At 40.9% G+C, this 26,617-nt stretch overlaps 1 protein-coding gene and 1 long non-coding RNA gene across 2 annotated transcripts in view; one reads left to right on the forward strand and one right to left on the reverse strand.

The window, feature by feature from the left end:
* SESN3 (sestrin 3) overlaps nt 1-7,349 on the reverse strand; it is a 74,905-nt gene extending 67,556 nt beyond the window's left edge. Inside the window, exon 1 of the mRNA XM_081238786.1 lies at nt 7,080-7,349. Coding sequence (XP_081094912.1) covers nt 7,080-7,157 — 78 coding nt within the window. The 5' untranslated portion in view covers nt 7,158-7,349. The remainder of the gene's footprint in view (nt 1-7,079) is intronic.
* On the forward strand, nt 6,368-25,517 carry LOC308619712. Its single transcript, XR_014016221.1, has 4 exons — nt 6,368-6,795; nt 8,962-9,043; nt 20,257-20,310; nt 25,052-25,517. It is a non-coding gene; the product is annotated as an uncharacterized lncRNA (long non-coding RNA).
* Nucleotides 25,518-26,617: the final 1,100 nt, after the last annotated feature.

The raw sequence follows: 26,617 nt of genomic DNA on the forward strand, positions 1-26,617 counted from the left end.
AAATCAGCTAACACAAAGCCTACTTTATAATAAAGTGTTGAATACATCATGGAATTTATTGTATACTGTACTGAAGGTGAAAAACAGAATGGTTGTATGTGTCTGGAATGGTTGTAAGTGAATTGGCTGTTTACCTTCATGATCACATGGCAGACCAGGAGCTCCACTTGCTACTGCTGCCCAGCATCACAAGAGAGCATCATAAAGCATATCACTGGCCCAGGAAAAGATCAAAATTCAAAGATACAGTTTCTACTGAAAGCCTATCACCTTTGCACCACCATAAAGTCAAAAAATTGTAAGTCCTCAATCAAGGACCATCTGTATTGTGGTGCTAGATAAGCTTCTAAGATGTCACTGAAAGGTGCTAGGCAGCATCTGCAAGTGATCCCCACATAGAACAGAGATGACTGGGTTGGGTTTATCTACATTTTCTGCCAGTGATATTAGTCTTTTATTTCCCCCATAGACACTCTAGAGAATTACATGTATATGCAACATACACTGCTGTCAGGATCTCTGGCTCAGCAGTTCTCAAATGTTTTGGTCTTGGAACTCCAAAGAGGACCTCCTCTTGAGGTCCCCAAAGAGCTTCTGTTTATGTGTGCGGTATAACTGTCAATATTTACTATTGGATTTAGTGTAGAAGTTAAAACAGAAATTTTTGAATGTCTATTAATTCACTTAAAATAATAACAAATCCACTACATGTTATCATGGCACATGTTTTTTTATAAAAAATAATTTTATTTTTCAAAACAAAAGAAACAGAAGAGATTTACATTTTTGTAAATCTCTTCAATGTCTGTTTAATGTAAGACAGCTGGATTTCATATCCGCTTCTGTATTCAATTTGTTGTGATAGGTTTTGATTGAAGGTATGGAAGGAAAATCTGGCCTCACACAGATATTTAGTTGGACAATGCAAGAGATAATTGTGAATATTCTGCTTTGATACTACACTAAAACTTGACAAGTAGAGCTTCTGAAAGGTGAGTCACAATGTGGAATCTGAAGCCCAATCAGGAAACTTAACTTTCTATATTATATTAAAATTCATTTGTTTATGTTGTATTTTGAATGGATTTTTCACCCATGCATGATTTTGATAAACAGTTTCTCAAAAATGAGTCAAGTGATTCTGAAAATTCAAGGAAAACAACTGACAATATTCATTGGCAGTGGTAAAAAGAATGGTCAGATGGCAAAGATTATGTCCATCGTGCTCTGATTGGTTGGTTCTGAGCTGAAAAGGCAAGAAAGGCTCTGAGTAGCAATGTCTTCATGCATTGGTCATTTAAAAGATACTGGCTCATTGAGTCATGCAGATCTTCCAAACGTTGACACATTTTGTAATATAATATACTATAAAAAAAATCACACCCATTAATCACGCTTGCTCTCAAAAGGAGAACCTTTAAGAACTGGGAAGCTTTCAGGCTAATGGTGACAGATATACATTTTCCAAAATTCGAATTATTCCTTGAAAGCTTGAATTTTATCACTGGCAATAAATACTGTCAGTGTTTTTCCTTAAATTTTCAGGGTCACATTACTCAATCTTAAGAAAATTGTTATCAAATACCCAAGTTTGCCAAACCAAAGTTTGCCTAACAGGTGTTCTTTTAAGTAAAAATGGGGTTCATTTTAAAAGTGGCTAGTTTAGCCTGCAACTAAAACAACTGCACAGATTCTTTCCCTAGAGACCACCAGATTACTATGCAGTAGGATCACATAGTATACTTCTCATCACTCAAGGGTCAGGATTTAACAAAATTTAACAGTGAATATTGTTTGTTGCCACTACCTTGAGTTACACTAAGGGGCCAGCACAGTTTTACCTCCACTGCTTTTGCACAGTGAAAAAAGAAATAAAGTCTTGTATGATCATGAAAATGGTTTTGACCTCCCAGGCCCGCTGAAATGGTCTTGGATACTCCCAGGGTCTGAAGATCATATTTGAGAACTGTGCTTTACCTTGTTAAAGAATTAACCAAACTACTGTTAAAGAGATAATAAAAATAGCCAAGCTAACTCTTCTCCTTCCCCACCAGTTGATCTGCAATAATGTGTCAAAGAGTGGCTAAAAGTCACATTTCCAACTAATATTACCTGGAGAGTTTTAGGTACCTATAGGCATTCCACAGATGCTGAAGCTGGGGGGTGGGGTGGATGGATATTCCCTGATGGCCTCAATACTACAGGGGACAATCTGAATGTAGTTTTTAGCTTATTACAGAGGCGGTATTAAGAATTAAATGGACTTCATACGAGTTGTATGACAGAGTCCATGCCTTTAAAATTTTCTCAGTTTATGAGAATCAACTGATAATGTGAAAGCACTGTAAAAATTGTGAAGGTCTACCCAAACATAAGTTATAACCCAGTCCCTTCAAAGGGGAAAAAGAGGATGAAGAGATCAGGAGAAAAAGATTGAGACATGTTTTTACTTCCAAGCTCTTCTCCTAAATTAAAATAATTAAACATTCTTTGCTTTACCCTAGATTTGCCCCAACTTCTATTAAGCACAATCATCCTTAACTCTTAGTCTTTTCAAACTTAATACCAATATCCCTCATCTGCTGAGGTGTCCAAAAGGCCATTTTATTTTATTGAATTATTTGAAACGTCAAAATCAATGCATTGGGTTACTATTTAAGGAGGGGGAGGGGTAGAATATGCAAATAAAAATCAGTATGTTGATCACTCTAATTAAAAGCATAATATCTTTATCTCTCACTTACAGGCAATAATTAGACAAGACAGAAAAGTGAAGACTAACCAAATTACTCTGTATGTATTGAAATATATTGCCACAACATACAAAAGACCTATTCTAGGAATAGGGAAAATACATAGACTTGTCTTTCTTATATTTGTAGTTGTACTTTATGGCTTATAAAGTACTTTAACACATATTACCTCTCTCTAGCTATGCAGCAACCTGCAAGGCAAGTAGAAATGATGTACATTTTACAGAGAAAACTAGGCTGCAAGAAGTTAACTAACTTGCCCAAAATTCAAAGACCTATCAAAGACCTAATGATGAGCATATCTTGTGACTCCCAGTATCACTACATTTGCAGTTATATTTTAGCAGTTTATTTATTTGGTGGTGGGGAGGTTATAGAAGCAGTAGAATCCCTTTACAAATGAAACCTTACATTGAATCTGAACTATGAAACACATAAATACACAAAAGCATTTTTATAAGTGTTTTAGTTATAAATGAACAATTACTGATAAGTTTTTCTCACAAGTGAAAACTGAACATGAGTAGATATGCACAGGAAGGAAGTTTTTTTAAAGGCCAGTGCCTTCATAATCAATGACAATCTTTCTGATCAATGTCTTATTAACAAAAATGTTCAAATATATGTACAAAGGGAGCAGAATAAATTTTAATTCAAGGCCTGCACAAGAATAAGCTTGTAACAAAAGATTTTCGGGTGGTTGTATTTTTAAATTATAATTTTTAAAAGTACTTAAAATTTAATCCAACTCAAGTACTTTTGAACACTGAAGCATCTTAGGGCTCCGTAAAAAGCAGTCTGAAAACCACTGCCTAATGGCTTGCTGTCATAAATTCACTGCTTGGTCTCTGTCTAGTTCATTTTCAGAAAAAACTAAATAAAAAAACTAATTTTGACAATCAAAAATATGTACATAAGAAACTTGATTAACCAAAGAAAAATACAGCTACTCATCCACAGTCAAAGCAATACCATTCTTCTGGTTGAACCATATAAAACTGCTATTAACTGACAAGTTTGACTATAAAAATGAGGTTCATATGGCTTAAAGTAATATTTTCCATTTTATTTTCCCAGTCTCTTCACTCATCAAAAAGTTGTCAAAATAAGCGATCATATAAGCAAAGGTGAAAAAGTGCAATATCCAACAAAGATAAATCACTGGAACTACCTAAACGTATTAAGAATTATAAAATGGTAAATCCTCAAACAAAGTGCAGAGTTTTATTCACTTCTGTAGCACTAACTGCTCAATACTCAAAATATATTGTAATATGCACCCTTTTATTTATTGGAAGACGAGTGGACTGAGAGTTACCTACCTTTCTTAATGCAGTTTGGCACTCCACTTTGAAATTTATCTAGTTGTCAGTGGAATTTCTTCAAGTAAAATGTATTACACTTCACAACTCATTAACTTTTCCAAAGTAAATAGAAACATTTCCTCTTTTATTAAAACCTTTATTGAACTATTTTTGATAACAGAGCAAGTTAGAATAAGTAAGAGTTATAGATTTGAGGAGAGTTTTGTTTGTTCATTTCTTTCCCTATGTGGTTTACCTCTCCGTTCTTTTTACTGACCTAAGGTTACCAAATTAGGTATATTTAATACGTGAAGAAGTCTCTTTTTTTTGGAAGACGCTGAATCAAAATTATGAAGGTACTTCTAAGAATAAATGTAACTCTCATACAATATACAATTAAATTTTCAGATGTTGGGTTGAACCAAATTATTTTCTTTGAAGGTGAATCCAGTTCTTTTTGAAGTTCCCCCCAAATTCAATACATTGCATAAATTAAGCCACTTAGAGAAAAAGGTGTCATGCCACATAAATAAAGGTAACACTTCCCCCATCATTAATGAGGATTATAACAGCAAAGAGTAATTCACACTGGATGTGCATGATTTTCATTCTTCCATCATGAACTGCACTGAACTAAAATTCAAAATGCTGCGACTCACATGGTTATTACTGAACACTTTATTAAGTGGAAAACACAAGATAAATCCAGAGAATCCCATTTTGAGCGTTATAGATGAATTTTGCTTAGAGTTATATACTTTCTATCAAAAAGAAAACCATTTATTAGAAAACTCTTACATGCTATTTTTAGAATGATGAAGAACTTAAAATGCTAAACACTTGATATCTTTTAAGAGCACTTAAGGCACTCTTAAAAAGCTACAAATGTTTGCCAAGTCATGCCATAACTGGCTCAAACAATCCCATTTCCATCTAAAGTTATTTCATGCTACTGCATGAATCAATATTAAATACCTTGGAGTTACTAAAAACTGGGAATTAGCAGAGATGTGCACAGCAATTATAAGATATGAAAATGGTGAATATCCATTTTCCATATACTACCTCTGTCTTTTAATAATAGCTAGAAATGAGGATGTTCCTTCTAGGTAGATAGAAATAGTTTCTTAAAAGCTAAGAGAAAGATATAAAGATGTCTTGAAAGCTAGCAAAGGGTCATGGATCCACAGCCATGGTTCTCTCAAAAGAAAAATAGATTTTGAAACTTAATACTACCTCCAAAAATTTAATTAGTCCACCAAATTGCCAGAGCCATTAAAAAAAATCCAAGTCAATACAGCTCGTTTTTCCCTTATTCAGTTAAAAAAAAATTAGCTGTTTTTTTTAAACCAGGCTTTAGTTTAATCAAACATGTCTCAACAACACTTTTTTTCATGTTAAAGACATAACATCACTTTTAAAGTTGGAAAATCATCATCATCATTTTTTAAAAGGCTAAGTTCAGATGCCATCTGGCCCAGAAGTGAAAGAGTTAACATTCAACTAAGCTCCTCTGCGCTTCTGATCCATTACATTTCTCACGAGCTGCCCTACAATGAGCTGAGCAAGTATCAACTGTAATTTGATCCCAGAGTTTATGGAAAAAAATAACTGCACATACTCAACATGCACATTTAATAAAAATCTGTTTCAAGAAAAACATATCCGATAAACACAATTTAAGGCATATTTCACTGTTTGATTAACTTCAAATATGCAACCCCTTTGCTTTCTTCGTGCTCTCAAATAAAATGGGGGGGGGGGCGGGGGGGAAGCAGCAGCCCTACTGCAGGGAAAAGAGGCTTGAAAAACAACTTTGATTGGCACTTGGCCTGACCCACAGAGGAAGAAAAACAGTTTTTGGACAAAGAGCGCAAATATTTGGGCTTGCTTACTTACATGCTTTCTTTCTTTCTTTCTTTTTTTAATATATAAAGAACAATCCCAATTGAACTGTATTTAGAGAAATTGACTAAAAACGGTGCCGTATTCATCTTAGTCTTTCAGTCCCGACGCATTTGCACAGCTCAGCAATTTTAATTCATTTGTACTGGACAAACAGAAGCACCTCAACTACTGTTTCCACTTAATGAAATGTAAAAATAGAGTCTCGAGAAAAATAAACTGATTATAATATTACCCAGTGGCGGATGTTAAAGTCTGATTAAAAGCTTTTCTCGGTCTAAAACGACATCTTTTCACAGCCCCCTCACCCCACCCCCCTTAACGGAGCGACTAAGCCAAGTAAGCTAAACAATACTGGAGTAAACTTTCTGTCACTCTGGGAAGCAATAAGCTGATTGTGCGTCTGATTTTTCTGGAGCAACACCGGGGGGGCTGGGGATGAGTAAGTGCTAAAAAGGGATAACTCACGTCCACCTCAGTCTCCACCTCCCCCAACCCCAGCTTGAGAAACTGTAACGTCGAATAGCATTTCCCATGGGCATAAAGTTCAAGCTGCTTTACCAGTTCCTTTCAGGATCGAACTGCAGCCACAAGACGACCATCCAAAGAATGTAAAAAGGGAGTGTTAGGGGAAAGCGTGCAAGGAAGGCAGAAGCAACCGAATAAACAAAAACAACACCCGCAAGAGTTAGGCACAGCAGAGAGGGAGCCAGGTTCCTCTGGACCAGACCAGGCAGTTCTGATTTCACACCGACCTCCATCAAGAGCACTGGGAGGAGGATCGAACAGGTCCGTCCCTCCCTCCGCCCTGGGAGCAGGCCGGGGGTGGCAAGGTAAGGAGGTGAACGGAGGAACAGACCACAGGCCCCCCCGCCACCCCCGCGCCCCCAAATCCCCAACCCCTAGGGACTAGCGTCTGTCCCGGCAGAGATCAAAAGCAGCAGCAGGCTAAACCCTCCACTCTCAACCCATGCCCCCTTTATGGGTCTCGGCGTAGGGAAGGTGCCCCGGGATCCCTTCGAGCCTTGCTCCAAGAGTGCGCCCCGGGGCCGAGCAGCCCGAGCCGCGGCCGGCAGGAAGCGCCCTTTTCGGGCCGGACCCCAGGCCGAGCCCGTACCTTCCGCAGTACTTTCCGGCAGTTGGTACAGAGCAGGTAGTTGGCGGCGGACGACGGGCTGCTGCTGCCCCGGTTCATCGTGGCTGCGGGCACCGAGGGCGAGGGCGAGGGCGAGGGCGGGCGGCGGGCTGGGGCCGGGCTGTCACTGCGGCCGCCCGCGCAGCTGAGGGGCCGGACCGTCCCCCAGCCGCCGGCCGCGCTTCAGCCTCAGCGTCCTCCGGGCGGGATGTCGGGATGGGAGGCGACGCCCCGAAAGCGAACGGCTGCCCGAAGCGATCACCGCGGCGGCTGTCGAAGCGACGGCGGAGACGGTGGCGGCTGCTCCTCACCGGCCCGTTGTTCCACCCGCCCCCATCCTCCAGACCCCCGCCCCCGCCAGGCTAGGACGAGCAGCCGCCACCGCTGCCGCCGCCGCTGCCGCCGCCGCCGCCGCCGCCGCCGCCGCCGCCGCCGCCGCAGCAGCAGCGCCTCAGTGCGGCCCCGCCCCCGCCTCCCCACCACCTTCACCACCTCCACGCTCGGGCACCGCCCCCTCCCGCCAATCGGACCGCTCCAGCCACCCCCCCCGGGCGCTAGCCCACAGCCAATGAGCAACTAGAGCCCGGCTGGGAGCTGCATCGGCCAATCAGAGAGGCCGAAGACGCCTTGAATCTCTGGGCAAGTTAAGTTTGTCTCCGAGGCTCCGAACTGAAGGGAGATGGCGGGTTAGTTAGGTAGTGGGGTGGGAGGGAATACAGTGTGCTGCTCCACCAGTAGGAGGAAGAGGGTGTGTCATATGCAAATAACCCCGTGAAGCCCAGCCCCTCCCCTAAGACAAGGCACAGCCCCTGGTCTAGATCTCTGCAGAAATGGTGAGGGAATGAGATAAATAACTGGGAGCTAGAGCTCGCTAGTGGGTCTAAGACTGAGCTAAATATTTCCTGATTTCTTGAGAAAGAGGGTGGGGTGGGGGTGGGGGTGGGGGGAGCTGAAACGTTCTTACCGTCAGGGCAGTGGTTGGGCTTTCTCTTAACCAAAATCTTAGCTTAGCTGTAAAGAAGACTGCAATCACGTAGCACTTTGCATCCAAGGATCTCAAAGAACTTTATGCATCATTTATCGTGAGCCCTGTTTTGCAAAAGACCAGTTACCTGAGGCTTCGGCAGCGGGTAGGGGATAGATGTTTTTAAGTATATTTGCACCATTAATCAAGTTAGAGGGAAGAAAAGACACAAAACCTGTGGGTGAGTGGTTTCCTCCTCCATCTAAAGCTAAAGCCCCTTCTCGCAGTCTCTCAGCAACGAAAATTCCTTTATTTGTCCAACACGGAAAGGCCAAAGAGACAGGGTTGTCTTCCACCCAAAAGTCCTTCTGAGGCAGCTGGTTAGATAAACGCAGAGCATGGAGCTCTGCCTGGGAGCGAAGGTTCAGAGAACAAATTGCCATTTAAAACTGTTGGGCTGGACCTGCCTCTTCCGAAGCTAAAAATGGATTTAGGATTTTGGCGTTCACGCTCTGGGGAGAGAAGGCAGATGCAATTGGGGAAAGCTCAGGCTGGCAGGGGGTGGGGGACAGGAGAGTGGGGGAGCCAGGTCTCCCGAGGAGCTAGCAGCGCGCATGCTAGTCGAATGCTGGTTCCCAACGCGAGACGCCCCGAAACCTGCGCCCCAGTGAGAACAAAGGCAGGCTCCGAGCGAGAACCTGATTGGTGCCCGGTCCTCACCGGTGTCCTCCGGACCCCGGAGATAACTTGCTCTGCCCACTGGCGCGCAGCTCCGTGCGCACTGGCGCCCCAGCTCCCCACCCGGCCTTGGCCGGGACCACATAGGACTGTGCGTTATGACATCACCTGTTTTTGCTGTTGAGAACACGATCGGTATTCTCTGCTTCTCTTTTTTTAAAGGTCTCTGGTGTACGAGGATTTGTGAAGGCCTGCAGTTGGCAGAATGAATCTGTGGAGATGGTTTAAAAGAACGGTTTCACTGGTTTGCATTTCTTTATTTTCTTCCCTTTCTTTTTAAAAAACTACCCTGGTTTCCTTAGGGATTCAGTGTAGTGTTGTGATGCAAAATCAGAAAGGTACACTTGGAGGAGCTAGCAAGTTTAGCATATCAAAGCTATTAGACCAAATTGTGTGGTTAAAACTGCCAATCTCCTCATTTTTCGACAGCTGCCTCCTCTGTCCCTTTTAGAGACCAACAGGCATAAACCAAGTCTACACAAGGAACAAAGGAAATGGAAATCTGCCAGTGTCAGGTTTAAATAGATTAAAATAGACTGGAAACCCCCCAAAGGGTCTAAGTTATGTGGTTGGGTAAATGTGTTGATCCATTTAACTAGGGATAGCTTAAGTTCTCTTGGTGCTGTGCAGATTTATAGAGCCTAGAATAGCAATGGCATGGGAAAGGTGTATAACATGCAGTTAGAAGAAACTGTAAAACAAGAAGATTCAGCAAAGGGAGAAATTACTATGTATACTTCAACGCAGAGAACCAAGAAATCCAGGGAGAAAGGAAGTCTCAGTTGTCCTAAGAACTGAAACACATAGGTGTCCCCATTTAGTGGTAAATATCTTGAGTTATATTCCCGGCTTGTAAAGCAGATTTTATGTGAATACATTTTAAAGGAAAGGAGAAATTGAAGGATGAAGTGAATTTTTGTGCAGAGACTGAGTTTTCTCAAACAGTATTTTAACTTCAAATTATTTTCTATCATATACTTTTTATATCCTTTCCTTCTATTTAATAACTAAAATTCTTTCACAGTGAAGTCCTTTAAGTTCTTCCATAACTAAATCTCTCAAGAGGGAGGCCAAGAGAGGCCAGCCCTATACAGTTATACCCTCTAACAAAGATTGCTAAAAGGAGGTTTTAGAGGAATCTCTTCATTGATCCATGGTCATGTACATGTATGTGACCAAATGATGGCCCTCTCCACCAAATCCTCCAAACTGTTATAACATTGTCTATACAGTCATTTATTTGGCAGTCAACCATGTACTGCACTGTAACATTTCTTCTATTGAACCACGATATATGTGTCTGTGTCCCACCCCTGAAATCTCCAGCCCAGTAACTCATTCTCAATACACAATGACCACCCTTTCTTCTGGTTCTCACACCCTCAGTCCCATCAGCCTTCTTCTCCCCTCTCACGGTAATGTTCAACTTCTGGACCCTTCCTTTCTCTTCCATTCCTCACCTGACCTCCCTTTCTTTCCCAGCTAGCCTGGATACCAGAAGGAGACTGTAACTTAGAGAATAAGTGACTTGCAAATCCTGGATCGCATTGTTAGTTAAGAGGGAAGGAAACAAAAGCCCATTCTTTGAACTTTGTACAGAGCAAGGAAAAACTCCGCCCCTTTTGTTGTCTGGCTGATCTAAAACAAGAAAGAACTTTAGGAAAGTAAGATCTGGGTGAAAATTAACAACCAATGTGGAGCACTACTTAATTTTTTAATTACAAAATGAGAATGACACTTCATTAAACATTTTACATCATTTAAAAATAGTTTTTGCTTGTTTTGAACTATTTTTTTTTAATGTGACTTTTTTTTCCTAGTTGTGCATAAAATCACATGGCTTGGATGTACCGTAAACTATTTAACCATTACTCCACTATGGAACATGTAGGTTGTTTCCAGTTTCTCATGATTATAAATAATGCTCTGATAAGCTTCCTCATGTATAAGTTTCTGGCAGCATCTTTTATTCCTAGATATGGAATTTCTAACCTAAAGGATATGAATATGTTTTAAGGCTTTTGATGCAATTTGCTAAAATATTTTGTGGAAAGGTTTAACCAATTTGCAACCAACTCACAGTGAACAAGAGCACAGGGGAGAGAATCATTTGAAAGCACAAATCTGATCTGTTGTCCTCCTACGGAAGGCCAGTCAATAGTCCACTTACCTCTACTTCGAATGCCCTCCATCTCTTTCTCTTTGAAAGATCTCCCGGTAGAAATAAGCACTTGCCAAAGCATCCAGAGTGCTTTCCTATACCTCTTCCTTAGCATCAAGCTCAATACTGAAATGATTGGTTCAAATTCTACGTTCTCATTAGACTGGTGAACCCCTTAAGGGCAGGGATGGACTACATTCACTTATTCACTCCCAACTCCTAGCTCAACCAACTTTAAGAGAAATGCTTAAAAAATCTTGGAGAAAATAAGGAGTTTTCACTCTGACTTTCCTCAGTACACCATAAGTTCTTCTAGAACATCACTTTTGAATCTCTAATAACAGCTACAGGAACTTATAAAAGGATCCCAATACATATTTGTGAATTGAATGGCTCAAAACAACTATTGTTGCAAAGCAGAGATTGGATTCGTGTCCTTATCTGTCACCAATTCCTTCTCTGACATTGTACATAATGATCATAACTGGGACTTGCTATCTCTTTTATAAAATGAAACTTCTTACCACAAACCAAGGGTGTAGGGAGGGAGGGCTGAGGCACATTTTTATGCTCGGCGCTTTTGAAAGAAGATACCCTGTTAGTAACGTGCTGTGACCTTTGGACTTGAAACTGTTTACTTCTCTAGATATTCTCATTCTACTGACCTAAGAACGGGCCCCTTTATAGTTCCTAAATAAGGATTCGATTGAAAAAAATCAATTACTAAAGATATTTTTAAAATTCCATTTCTTGAGACAATAGGTCATTTTCTAACTTTTTGCCTCCTCAGACTTCTTTTTCTTTTCCCTGGGGGCACCCAGAGCCTTTGGATTTCAGGGAAAGTACTGCATTATTTACAAATTTGCAAATACTGTAATTTGTTTTGTGCACAAAGGAATTTGTACTTCACACAATTATAAATTGATTGCTCCCTTTGAGCTGTTAATTAGATTCCCGGGGCCCAAGACCAGTACTACTCCAAAGGAGAAATTAAGAGGATCTGATCCAAAAAGGCCACTGCTTGAGTGCCCATTCCCATCCCACCCCCTCTATCGCCCACCTCCACCGAGAAAATTATTCTTACTAAAGCTCATTTTTCAAAGAACAAATATTCCACCAACATCCAACATTTTGTGGGCTTTCTCTTCTAACTTCCTATTTCAGAGTTTCCTGCATTTAACCCCATGTAAAGCAGACTGCAAAGGCGAGTGAGGCCCTCAGATGTAGGTTTGTTGTTGTTTGTTTGGCCTGCAAGATGTTAGCCAGCACAGTGCTTTTTAAACATTGAATTACTTTAAATATTTATAATTTAGGAGACTTTGCCCCCCTCCCCAAATCTAGATTTCTGGCGTCTCTTGAAAATTTGTCAGATCTGATCACACTGGACTCATACTGCCACATGGCAACCATCTGCTGGAACCAAGTACCTGCTATCTGGGTTTGGACATGCACTTTCTAGTTTACCAACATCTCTGTCACTCTTTTGGGCTCTATTTTGCCACTTTATTTACATTATCTTCTTGATCTTTGTAAGGATTCGCCACCTCTATAAACTTTCTCCAGCACCTAAATACCTAAATTACTGATCTGCTGACTGTCCCTCTTAACTTTATTATAGAATATGAATTGAAAAGAAACTTGTCATCTCTTGGCTATAGCAAACGTTGAGGAAAGGGGTCAATTGTAAAGATTATCATGATATGTAAATCAACTATACTTCAATAAAAAAATATATTTAAAAAAAGGAATATCATGATGGATAGCTAGGTACCCTGACATGTGTGTGTGTGTGTGGGGGGGTGTGTACACAATGGGAAGGACAGTTGTCTAAGAAGGGACTATTATGTCCTTTACATTCTTCACCCCACTCCTTAATCTAAGTCTGCCCGCATCCCCATTCTAATTGTAGCTTTAGGAGAAAGGGAAGGGGAATGTGGCAATAGTAGAAGGACCATGAAAGTGTTTTCTTTGATGGGCATTATCACACGGAGACTAAGAGCCTGGGCTCTGGAGTCAGATATGGATTTGAGCACTGACTTCGCCCCTTACTAGATATATGACCTTGGGCAAGTTACTTACTGTCTTTAGGCTTCAGTTTCCTTATCTGTAAGACTGAGTTATAATGCTACCTCCTCAAAGAGTGATTGTGAAGATTGAATGAGATTAATGCACTGTAGTGTTCAGCAAAGTGACTAGAACATTGCAAGCCCTCAGAAAATGTTTGCTGCTAGCTGCCACAATACAAAGGATGTTATGTTCTCTACATACTGTGTGACCTTGGTCTAGTTACTTAACTTTTCTATGTCTCGATTTTTGTCATCTGAAAAGAGGATATTAATATTAGCTTAGTCATAGAGTTTTTTTGAGGATTAAATGAGCTATATGTAAAGCACTGTAAAACAATGCCTAGCATATAAGAAATGCTATGTAAATATTTACTATTATTATATACTGTGGTCAGGAGATCTTTTTTGTTTCTTTCTTTTTTTTTTTTTTTCTGTGAAGATCTTTGATTTTCAAGGTACTTCTCAAAAGATAATGTAGGGTAGTAGAAATAGCAATGGGCAGAAAGTCAGAGGATCCAGGGTTTAGTTCAGTAGTGCTGCAAACGATGTGATTTTGGGTCTCAGTTTTCTTATTTATTAAATGTGGAAGGGTGATTAAGTAGGGTCAGGGACAAATCCAGACTGTAGGAAAATTGAAGCTTATATAACGTGGGGACCTTCCTTAATAAAATAATATAAAACTATGGATGCAAAATTATTTATGAAAGCAAATACTTATTTAAAATCATCAATAGAATCAATAAACTTTAAAAAGTTGAAAATACTATAAACATCATAAAATCCAAATAAATAACAAATCTCTATTAATTAACTACCTGACACAACCCTGTATTACTTTTTTCCCTACATATTTTGGGCTGTATATTTTGATTTCCTCTTCATGTGACAATGATTTTTGAAATGTTATCTTCTATGGAGAAAATAGAAAAGTAATTCAATTTTTTTCTCTAGTCTAGTGCCCTAGGATAGTTATGCATCATGAAATGTCCTCCAGCCTATATCTTTGTGATCTGATGCATGTGAATTGGCCCAGTGGGTGATAGAAATATTCCTAGGACCCATTCGTACGTTGGGACAACTCAAAACAACAACCACACACTGAAATGACTTTGATCTTGCTCTCTCTATATAACCCACCAAACCCAAGCTAAAGGTGTCTGCATCTTAACTTTCCCTTAGCCAGAATAACAAAAATACACATGGCTTCCCAATTCTTCCAGCATGAAGGAGAGTTTGAAAGAGGTAACTTGAGTGAAAAGAGACCGTGGTCTTTACCAATAATGGTTAAAATAGCTTGCTTTTGAAATTTAATTGAGAATATGACCACGTGAACACATTGCTCTGGCCTCTCCAAGGGCCTTGGAAGGGGCCAGTTCTAGTGATGGACACTAAAGTTTAAATTTTATTAAATTTGTGGTTAATCCGTGTCTGAGAATTGCAAAGACCTTTCCAAGCTCTAAAATTCTGTGACTTTCTTTTGTCTTAGGATTTCCATGAGAATCTAGTGCAAGCAGGATTAGTAGGATAGGAGAAGTAGGAGAATTTCTGCAAGTAAGCAGGGAGAAAGTAAAAGCAGCTCTAGTCTCAAAAATCCCCAAAGTTGCCTTGGTTTTCCTTTGTTCCCTTATTTCTTCTGTGAGTCTGTTCATCTCCTTGATAATCTAAATTCACTCTCCCCAGTTCTCAATACCCTTCTTTCAGATGTACATAGAGAAATAATTTTATATATTTTAAGGAAAGATCATTGTGAAATATGCTGGCTGTCTGGGCATTAGAAAGGAAAGTGGGTGAATAACACAAAAATCCACATGAGAGTGAAGGAGTTTGGGAGTACAATCCAATTAATAAGAGCACAGAAGAGTTATAATTTTTAGACTCAGGTATCTTAGATGACACAGTATTCTATTGTGAAGGATTTGCAGGAAATCAACATGTAGAACTGAGGTGGGATTGAAGGGACCCTTGGAAGGAAACAGTCTATACTTCAACTTTCAGACCTTCTGAAAGTGACAATTACATACAGACTTGGAGCATCTTCAGGGATGAGTCTTATTCATCTGAGTATTTCAAGTACTTGGAACCTAAGAGGAGGTGCTTGAAAAAGCTTGTTGGATGAAATGGTTGGATGTATTAGAGTTTGTTAACTGGAAAGCAAGTACACATATTTTTACCAAATAAAGTTCCCAAGTTGTCTTAAAACTGTAAAATGATTTTCATGCAAAGGTAAAATTTGCCTTGTTAGCAAGAAGCAACTTTCAACAATTATATAAATGTAACAAACACAGCAATTTCAAAGATAAAATGTTGGCATTCCCACATGAGCTGCAAGCTTGGAATCACAATAGCATCTTGTAAGATTCTGGAAGGCTGCAACTTTGGAAGAGTATGCTGTGAAATACATGCTGTACAGATAGTCTTTAATTTGCTCATTTATTTATTGGACCCTCAGCAAGTAGTAAGTTCTGGCGACAAAAAATAACAAAAGATAAGTTTATAATCTAACAGTGAGACTGGGGTATAATCTCTGCATTGGTGTAGAAGATAAATAGAAAATGGAGAATAGAGGGTAAGAGAATTATTAGCAAAGAACTCAGAAAGCTCCTTTGAGCATTTATGCCTGTAACTGGATGCCTTAGTGGTAATGATGGAGACACATGATGCAGAATTCTTGCTGTGTCTCCATGCAATTTACAATGTCAACAGGAGGATAGGATTAACCCTTATAAATACTAGAGAACAATACAGAAGAGTATATAATGAAATCACCTTTTAATTCCATGTTCATTACTCAATTCATTCCTGCAGTCACACATTAATTTCCTCAACATATGTCTGTGGAGTACTTACCATGTGCCAGGCTCTTGGCTAGCCATGGAGATAAAGTGATAAACATGAGAGTCAGGGTCTTACAGAACAGATAATCTAGCAGAGAAGATGGACTTCAAACAAGTAATGCCAATATGTAATGAGTATTATAGTAGGGAAAACACAGGAAGGGAACATAGAGCAGGGGAATCTAACCTGGTCCAGGCCTCCCTGAGGAAGTAAAATGGAAACCCAAGTGGCGGGGTGTCCACTGTTTCTGACAGTAACTCCCCCATATTCCATCCAGTAGGTCCTTTCCATCTGCAACTCTCATCTAGTTGTTTCAATTCTCCTTTTAATATAGTTCCTGTTCCAGTTATAAAACTCCTATGAATCCTGACTTCTTACAGTACAGTAGACAAACTTTTATGGTGGAAGCAATCCTCCTTTCTTTTTCTAAGAGGCACTATCCCTATTTAACTTATTTTTCCAGATTAAAGAATATCATTTAACATCATTATTTCACACTTGACACTTCTCACTCAGGCCATCACTGTGATGAGTTCCATCCGTGCATGTGCAAGTTAAATGTAGGCACCATTTCTAAGAGGTACATCCATTTTATCTCTCTTAAGACTCTAAAGTATTTGAAGGTAATCCTCATATCTCTAACCTATTTTCTCTAATCCCCACAACATCCATGGTAATGATACTATAATCATAATAGATATAGTGATAGAAGCAACCACTATCACTTACTGAATGCTTACTATGTACCAGTCACTTTGCAATATCCTATATACATTATCTTACCTAATATTTATAAGATGCCTATGAAATGGTTATTATTATCTCCATTTTTCAAATGATTTATAGGGATTAAAAGTTTGGTCAAAGTCACAGTTATTCCAAGACATTTGAGATTTGAACCCGGATTTGCTTGATGCCGGTGTTTATAGTATTATTCAATCCTGCCTTGGCATTGTACATTCAGAATATTGTAAATATTCTTTGAACTAATTCTCTGTGATAGGTTACCAAACTGTGAGGTCCACTGACTTAGATCTCCCAACATCCACCAAATATAGTGTGGGCACCTCCAGTAGTTGGATTCCTACTGAGCTCTATGCTATGGGAGTAGGAAAAGAAATACGCATTATTCCCTATTCTAATATTTTATTGCCCACTGGCATGTTACTCTAAAATAAAACTAAATGATCCTGGGATGTGAAAAATACTTTTGTTGACACTCTAAGCTGAAATGCCAAATGTTTTGATATATAAGTCTGATGATTCCTAGGCACTTGGTTAATCATGAAGGTAAAGTAATGGATGTAATGGAGATAAAGTTGAGGGAGAGGGGGGAGGAAAGAAGTTGCCATTTCTCCTCTTACATGCTGTATCAAGGATGGTCCGGGTCCATTGTGATATTGGTTGAGATTAGCTCCTCTAAGAAAGAAGATGAATGAACTGGTTTCCACATAATCTGCCAGCGAACAAGAGATATTTATCTCAACCTGTCCCATCCAGATTCTCCTCTAAGGAAATCTTTCTGCTTGTGGCCTCATTCTACACAGTGGTGCTCTATACTGTGTGTTTGCCCCTTGTCTCAGATGAGTGGACCAAGCGGTAGATGCTTGCTGGAAGGCAGACATTCTGTGACCTGGCCAGCCATCTGGATGGACTAGCTTAAAATGATGATCTGGGCCGATCAGTTGCCTTTCTGGGAAATTCAGCAATTGGAAACTAAGGCACCAGGCCAGCTGGCAGCTAAGTCGGATTGTGAGAGGATGCCATGAACCATATGGACGCTAAAACTATGAAGGGGCAGAACAGATAGAGAGTAAAGGTTGAGGAAGCTGGTTGGGAAAGAAGCATAGAGAAAATGCACAGAAAGAAGGCGAAGACACTAAGACACTGGTATTTAGAGGTGCCTTTGATCCTGGGTGTTTCCAGTTCTGGTCCCTGCTATGTATCCCTATAACCGCCCCTACCCCTATCTGAATCTCCTTCCACCACTAATTTTGTGAAGTAACTTGAGTGTGCCTGTTTCTTTCAATCAAAAGAGACTAAAACCATCTTCCTTTCCTTACCTGTCAAGCACTTACAAATATGAAGTATTACTCTTAGTTCTCATTAGTAAATGGATGTGAAAAGTCAGACATTCAAAAGAAAGAACTGGAATGCGCTGAGCCAGAAAACCGCATTTTGATTTTTGCACACAGAAAATTTTTATGTTTCATTAAGCATACGTTTCATCAAGAAAGTCTGCTCTCAAACTTTTTAGAACGTTTTGTGTTCCCAGTTGGAGAATGGAGATCAGTAATCTATTAGCCGAACTGCTTCTCTCCAAGTTTAATGTCAAAGTGATTCTAATGTGTCTACGTGAGCAACTGCCTGTGAAGAAAACTTTGAGAGACAAAAGGCTTTCTCTCTTTCCACTCTTTATCCTTCATTCAGACCTCATGCCTGCTGGCCCAGTTTAATGATTTTCTAGAGTTTTTGACCCAAAAAGATTTTTTTAAAAAGTAAAAACAGAAATCAAAGTTAAATGTCCTTGAATGTTTCCAAGAACTAAGTAGTCAAGAAAAAGATAAAGTGAATGAGGGCAGCTTTGTGTCAGTTTGCAGGTTAAAGATCACTGTGGTGGTCTTTATGAAATACAAAGGGGACCAGGCATATAAATATGAACAGGTATAAATGCTTTACTTTGACTCAACTTGCCAGGTGAGGAACATGCCTCAACAAGTGATCTGTTTCCTTAGGGCCAATCACTAGCCTTGGAGGAGCTCAACTCAGCTAACCAGAATAGATCTGGAATATTCTTGGTTTCCATTCCTGTGCCTCACGTGCCTTGTCTCTGCAGGAGCCGCTGCTTTTTCTTCCCTTTCTAAGTCTCTCTCTTTCTCTCTCTCCCCTCCTTCCTCCCTTCCTTCCCTCTCCCCTCACCTCTTTCCCTCTTTCTCCCTCTTCCACCCTCCCTTTCCCCTTCCTCCTCCTCCTCCTCCTCCTCCTTCTTCTTCCCTTTCCCCTTCTCCTTATCTCTCTCTCTCTCATTTATATTGGGCTTATTCTGAGCTCAGCCACCCTGGAGCCCATTCTCTATCTTGTAGGTAACATAGTTCTTAGGATTTGCTAAGACCTTGGAAAATAAAGGAGGTACTTCACCTGACCAGCAAGGATTGTTTTTGCCACACCTTTGGAAACTTTGTGGATGGGAAATTAAAGGAAGTGGTGCTTCTCCCTGGGCCATACTAGAAGGGTTGTGGTCGTGTTGGACTTGCTGTTGATGCAATAACTCTACAGTTATTTCTGTATACTCAAGGCTTGTCACTTTGCATTTTCTGTTTCTTCAAGAAGACATGAACACCTAGAGAGTCACATGTCTATGGGGAATTGGAATGCTGAGGAATGGAAACAAATGGAAATATATTACACAAGTGGAACTTAAGCTGTGACCTGAAATGTATTACCTAAGAACTTTGTACGGGTGAAATTTTTTCTATCTCGGTATTGTATAATCAAGTCGCTGTTCAAAAACTCTTCAAATTTCATTTTTTAGTACTTAGGTTGTAGTTTTTGTTTTGTTTTGTTTTGTTTTGCGGTACGTGGGCCTCTCACTGCTGTGGCCTCTCCAGACGCGCAGGCTCAGCGGCCATGGCTCACGGGCCCAGCCGCTCCACGGCATGTGGGATCTTCCCGGACTGGGGCACAAACCCGTGTCCCCTGCATCGGCAGGCGGACTCTCAACCACTGCGCCACCAGGGAAGCCCTGTTTCGTTTTTTTTTTTTTTTTTGTGGCACGCAGGCCTCTCACTGCTGTGGCCTCTCCCGTTGCGGAGCACAGGCTTCGGACACGCAGGCTCAGCGGCCATGGCTCACGGGCCCAGCCGCTCTGTCACATGTGGGATCTTCCCGGACCAGGGCACGAACCTGTGTCCCCTGCATCGGCAGGCGGACTCTCAACCACTGCGCCACCAGGGAAGCCCCTTTGTAGGGTTTTTTGAGGATTAAATGAAAAAATTTATGTAAAGTGCATAGAACAGTGTCCCTCCTATTATGAGCACTCAATAAATGTTAGCTATTATTATTTAAAATTTTTTTCATACAACAATAATATATTTGTTTAGTAGCAATTGAAATTTACTTGAATTTTAATGTTTTGGGTTCCCTGATGCCATTTACCACTGTTTGTTTTGATTTAAAAGGGCCTCAAGTACTTGATAACATGCAAGGTTGATCATCAAAGCATCTTTATTGCACTTGTGTTCGCAAAGTACATTTTGGTCTTCTTTTAGTTAGTCTGTTCAATCACATTACAAGATAGAGAATTCTGTGTCAGAAAGCCTGTGAGAAAATGAAGAACCTAAGTGTCTGGAGAAATTAAATGAGCACAATGTAACCCCCATTCTAACCTCTCTCTAGATGAAGATGAAGAAGGACCATCTTCTCTGGGACTTGGGCTCTCACGTGCATTAGGTGAGTGTATGCGTCCACACACATGGATATATGTGTCCTGCTCTCAACAAATTCTGTTTTTTTTTTGGCCATGCCTCACAGCTTCCAGGATCTTAGTTCCTCATAGTTCCTCGACCAGGGATTGAACTGGAGCCCCCTGCTTTTGGAAGCGCAGTGGAGTCCTAACCACTGGACTGCCAGGGAATTCCCAACAAAATCTTTTTTGCTAAGCTAGAGATAGTGAGTCATAATCATTCCTTAAGTTTTCTTTTAAAATTATTTCTTTATTTTTGGCTGCGTTGGGTCTTTATTGCTGCACACGGGCTTTCTCCTGTTGTGTCAAGCAGGGGCTATTCTTCGTTCTGGTGTGTGGGCTTCTTCCTCATTGCAGTGGCTTCCCTTGTGGAGCACAGGCTCTAGGTGCGCAGGCTTCAGTAGTTGCAGTGCATGGGCTCAGTAGTTGTGGTGCACGGGTTTAGTTGCTCCATGGCATGTGGGATCTTCCTGGTCCAGGGATCGAACCCGTGTCACCTGCACTGGCAGGAGGATTCTTAACCACTGCACCACCAGGGAAATCCCATTCCTTAAGCTTTTAACTGAAGAACTGCAGTTTGCCAGTTAATGAACAGGATGTATTATCCCCATTTAAGAGTTGGAGTCCTAAGATAGAGTGCCTTGGCTCTTGCCATCAAGAACTTTGCCTACTAGCCAATAGCTGATGATTCTCAGTTTTACTCTACAGGAGGTAACTACCTTTAGGGAGATGGACAAAATCACAAAAGATAATATACCTCATGTATTCTGTATGACTCTAGAAGAACCTAACCATACTATAAATAGGTCTGTTTTTTTTTTTTTTTTTAAAATATAGGTCTGGGCTGAGAGGGTCTTCTGGGAGGTGTAATGGGCAGGATATATAAAGCATGGACCAAACCATGGATTCTTTCCTCTTTGCCTTTTACAATTGCCCTCTGTTTATAGAAACCTATTTATGAGTCTGCCTTGGTCATCAGGCAAAATGCCTTATTTATTTCATGGCTGTTTACAAAACCAAGGGCCCAGGCTACAGGATATTTATACTGTTGTCTATCATAGCATTCACTGGGGGAAGAGATAAGCGATTCATCTGACAAAAATATTGCGGCTTGCAGATTCTGAGTGTACGAGAAAGAAATCACCGCATTACCACCTCATAAGACAATGATTTTGTTCTCTTGAACAAATGATGTAACTCATTTAGGTTGATTTCGCCTTCCTCAGATGTCATGAACATAATTTTTGCTTTTTCACTATAGTTCTTAGTTGCTTGTGCAGTGATATCTCAGGTACAAAGGGCCTGAAGCAAAGTCTGAGTTGGATCCTCCTGAGAACATCAAGAAGATTTTCTCCCCTTTTTCAAGGAACTAAGGAGTAGATTTAGCCAGACAAGGGTAAGGTTCTGGATGTGGAGGGTAACAAGCAGCAGTAAGATTTTTCTAGGTGGAAAAAGCAAAGGGGGGCCTCCCTGGTGGCGCAGTGGTTGAGAGTCCGCCTGCCGATGCAGGGGATACGGGTTCGTGCCCTGGTCTGGGAGGATCCCACATGCCGCGGAGCGGCTGGGCCCGTGAGCCATGGCCGCTGGGCCTGCGCGTCCGGAGCCTGTGCTCCGCAACGGGAGAGGCCACAGCAGTGAGAGGCCCACATACCGCAAAAAGAAAAAAAAAAAAAAAAAAAAAAAAAAAAAAGCAAAGGGAAGGCAGATGCTTGGGTGTGTTTGTGGCCTAATTTCTGTAGCCCTGGAGCTGCCCAAAGTATCTTCAGAGTGAAGACCAGCCATCTGAGCCCCGAGACAGGACAACGACCTGGGGGTGAAGAGCGGCTCTAGCTCCACCTGCCAGCTCTGCGCCCCCCTCAGCTTGGTTCTATTTGCTCTTTATCTTCGGGGCTTCATTGACGTCATTCTACCCTATTTCAGAGTGAGATTAGGTGAATTCCTCAGAGCCCATGGACCCCAGTGACATGTTAGCTACACCAACTTTGTGTCACCTCTGCTTCTCCAGAAGCAGATTCAACAAGATCACATGATTTTTCAGAGCCTTTTAATGTCTCTTGCCTTTGGCGTGTCACTTATCTGACCTACTTCCAACTTTTCATGTTCCAATCTCCCATCCCTTTTATTTCACCTAACTCTTTCCCATATCATCAGCCCTACTTTCTGCTCCCTTCTCACTAGAGCAAACTGCCAACCCTGGTACCTTTGCTCTCTTGTTCACATTCCCCTCAAAAGTCACCCAAAGTATCCAGGAAGCAAGGGAGAAGAGCTTAAACTATTTTTGCAGTGGAAAGCCTAGAGATGACTTACCTAAGCATGGCCTATTTGCTGCTTGATGTGGTTCATTCTCTGGCCAGGGGGAAGGTATAGTGGGATTTTGCCCAGGCACACTTTGGCCATTCTGTGTTTTGTGCTGCCCGTACTGAGTCAGCTATTGTTGAAACAAATGAAGGCAAGTATCCTTGAGGAACAGTGATGGAGGCGTGGGTGACATTCATGTAGATAATAACCTTTCAGATTAGCTCTGGTCCTGCCCATGAACAGAATCTCAACCCCAGCCAAATCCTTCCAAAAGCAAAGACCATGTTCGTGGTAGACTGTAAGCTCCCTGAGGACACACATCTCTGTCTGAGTTCTTTTCATTCATGTATCCCAGGTGCACAGAATGGAGCCTGTCCCATTGTAGGTGCCTGATAAGTCTTTGTTAATTTGAATTCCCGCCCGATGGAATTGTTACTCTAGTACCGCATTTCAGCAAGGCTCTTCTCCACCAAATAGCACAATATCAAACAGGTATGGCAGAGTCGATTTTAATATGCTAATTAATATACACAAGGGAAAAAAAAGATCGTTGTAAATACCATGGGCTTTGAATGAACATGAGCTTCTGAGGGCTGTAAATGTATTTCAGAGAACAGGACTAAAAATGGAGTAGAAATATACTAAATTTTAAGGAGCATCTTGAACATGAAGGGTAGCTGATAAAGAGAAAATTAAGCTTTTTAATTATAGAAATGTGAAATTGATAAAGAGTTCCCTGTTTATCTGAAACACCAAGTTTTCCTAGGACCTTAATATTATTATTCCTAAAAAGCAGGGGTCGAGGGGGCTTTAGACTAGATAAAATTCCTTCCAATTCTAAAAAGTTGAGACTATAATTATAAATCATCAAAAAATATAAAAAATAAATAAAACTGATGTCTTTATTCTCTCTTTTGGGAATGAGTGTAGCCCTAGAACAAAAAATCTTAACCTGAAGTGTATGGTTGTACTTCCTTGTATATTTGAATTCCCTAAAACCGTGCATAAAAATTTTATATATGTGCATTTTTTCCCCTGACGAACAAGGATCCATAGTTTTCATCAAATTTCCAAGGTAGTTTGAGACCCCAAAACCTTATAAGCCACTGGATTATAACATTTTAGATTGTCTCCTTATAAGGCTTGAAATAACACTTTCTATGTGTCAGGCATTATGCTAAACACTTATATGTCTTACCTCATTTAACCGTAACTTCACAAGACTGCTGCTTTTCTGAGAAGTTAACTTTCTCAAAGTCTTACAGCTGATAACTGGTGAAGCTGGGACACCCACCCAGGCTGAACCAGAATGCCATGCTTTTATTCATTACATAGGACTACCTTCTTTTTGGGAGGCAGAACATTTTCCCCAAACCAGAGCCTTTTCAGTCTTAGCCATTATTTTCCCTGTAATTCATCTTTTATATTTATTTAAGAACGGCTTTCTAAGCACCCTAAACCCTTTATACACCCAGGGAGCATTTCTCTGTGGAACTAGCTTTCTAAAGCACTGAAGCAACCCTCTCCAGACCACTCACCTCTGTTCTGTTTTTTTCCATTGTACAACCAGGCTGCTGTAAGCATAATTTTGTCTTAACTCTCTATTCAAAACTCAGGTCTGGCCACGTGGCACTAATGGACAACCCATACATTTGGAGAGACTCCAAGAAATCCATCCCAAGCACTGAATGGTCCTGGCCCTGTTCCAGAATTTCACTAACCTTCCACAAATTGTGATTCCAGACACGTTCTTACCTTGGCCCCCAGGATAATGGAAGCCGCAAAAGAGACAGAAATTAAAATGTCAGCCCAGCTGGGCCCACAGCAATTACAATGGAACCCATTGCCTCTTCGATCACCTGAGTGCACCACATCTGTGCCTCCTGCAGAAGGGATAGCAAAATAATCCAGAGCAGTTATTTTAGATGTCTCTTTAACTCAGTGTTAACACAGTTGCTACTTAACAACAACAACTAAGATTTTAATAAGCGACAGGAAAATTTTTAAAAACAAGGTGAGAAGCAGAGATCAGAATTCTGATGAGCTTTGTAATTCAGCAACCACTGCCATCACTCAAAACCTAAATAACCTGAAATACATGATCAAGGCTGGAGCAGCAAGTAAAAGAAAGTGTTGTTATTCTCTGCCTGAGAAAAGGGTATCACCCAAACCTTTTCACCTACTGCAGATTCTGAAAGACGAGTAGTATGCCATGTCACTATGGACAGAGAAAAGGATGTCCACAGCCAAGGTGACATCTGAGAGGTCATATACTTTGTGGGATCATGATAGAAGTTCAAAACATCAACCTGAGAAAAATAAGTGAAACTGATGACTAAGTGGGAAGTATGGGTGGCACAAGGGATTAAATGGTGTGGGAATCAAGACATTGCTAATCTCCTCACTTCCTCCTTTTTTTATTCTTGATAGACCCAGCCACTGATAGGAGCTGCTGATCTCACGTGAAGTGATCTGTTGCTTTTTGTGCTCTGAAGGTGAAGATTTCCAATATCTGTGATGTTACATCCATGAGTTCTTCCAGCTTTGAAACTGAGCGCTCCAAGCAAGAAGATCCCTTTTCTTCTGCTGCTATGCCAGGGAAACATTGAGATTACTTCAGCCAAAATAACATTTCTGCCAGTTGACATCCTAACTCAGAGAGGCAGCTAGTCGTGTTAACAAAGAAAACGACGTTTGGTCATAAAGGAGTGTGATGAAACTTTCGCTTTATCGTTTTCTATCTCAATACAACAATATGGATACGAGTTATTTTCTTAAAGTACTTGTCACCTGCTTTGTGATTGTTGTGTTACTTGGCTGCCTTCTCTGCGAGATTATAGGCTTCATGAGGACAGTTTTCCTTCTCATTGTATCCTCAATACAGTAACAATATTTTTTTTGAAGAAATGAATAAAGAGAGTCAATGCAGAAAAAGTCTTCTAGTCTGTGTCATAGGAATAGTGAAATCTTTTTAGGTTAGTAAAATGTGGGTTGAATTGCTCAGGAATTTTTAATAACCAGTGTTTGTCAGCTGAATTTATATTATGGGCAAATGTAATATTGAATGCAGTTATAAGTTCTGGAATAGGGACAAGTGTTCAGGCCGTGGTGGCTAAGTGCTGTTTTTGTCCTCCAGCTCTTATTTTTCCTTCAGGTAACTCTTAGCCAGTGTTTATCTAGGAAGTTGCCCCCTCCTTCACCCTCAGTCCCATCTTATTCTCCTCCCCCAGGTACACTGGGTCCTACACTGGCAGGTGATCCTCTGTGTACCAGAGAAGCATTTTCCTGGGGCCACTGGGCTTTGTTCAGCCACAGTTCCAGCTGGTCCTGTCAGAGGAGCGTGTCCTTTCTTTGCTTTGGGGAGAAGTGAGCTGGAGCTGTGTGTGGAGTCTCTACACTGAAGCCAACAGAGGAGAAAGTGGGGAGTGGGGAGATAAAGGGAAAGAGGGTGGGAGAGAGAGGGTCCTGATGACATACATCATTAGAGGCAATAAATCACCCACAACTTAACTTTTTTCTGTCATTTGCCACAAAAATAACTCTAACTGGTCCAGAGAATGTGTTGTGTTACTTTGTTTTGATCCTTGTAAGAGAAAGAAATCATTTAGATGGCTCCTAGAGGAAGTGCAGTTTGGTACATCTTGGTCTTGTTAGGAAATTTATTTATTTATTTTTATTTATTTATTTATTTTTTTTTGGCTGTACGCGGGCCTCTCACTGCTGTGGCCTCTCTCTTTGCGGAGCACAGGCTCCGGACGCGCAGGCTCAGAGGCCATGGCTCACAGGTCTAGTCACTCCGCGGCATGTGAGATCTTCCCAGTCCGGGGCACGAACCCGTGTTCCCTGCATCGGCAGGCGGATTCTCAACCACTGTGCCACCAGGGAAGCCTGGAAATTCATTATTTTAATGGACTGAAATCTCTGCCTTAGATATAATGTTGGAGCTTTGGGAGCTACAGGTAACTCAGGATGCGTGTGTGCTCTCTTCCGCCTGAC

The sequence above is a fragment of the Mesoplodon bidens genome (genome assembly GCF_964165515.1).
Source record: "Mesoplodon bidens genome assembly, chromosome: 7".
Classification (NCBI taxonomy): Eukaryota; Metazoa; Chordata; class Mammalia; order Artiodactyla; family Ziphiidae; genus Mesoplodon; species Mesoplodon bidens.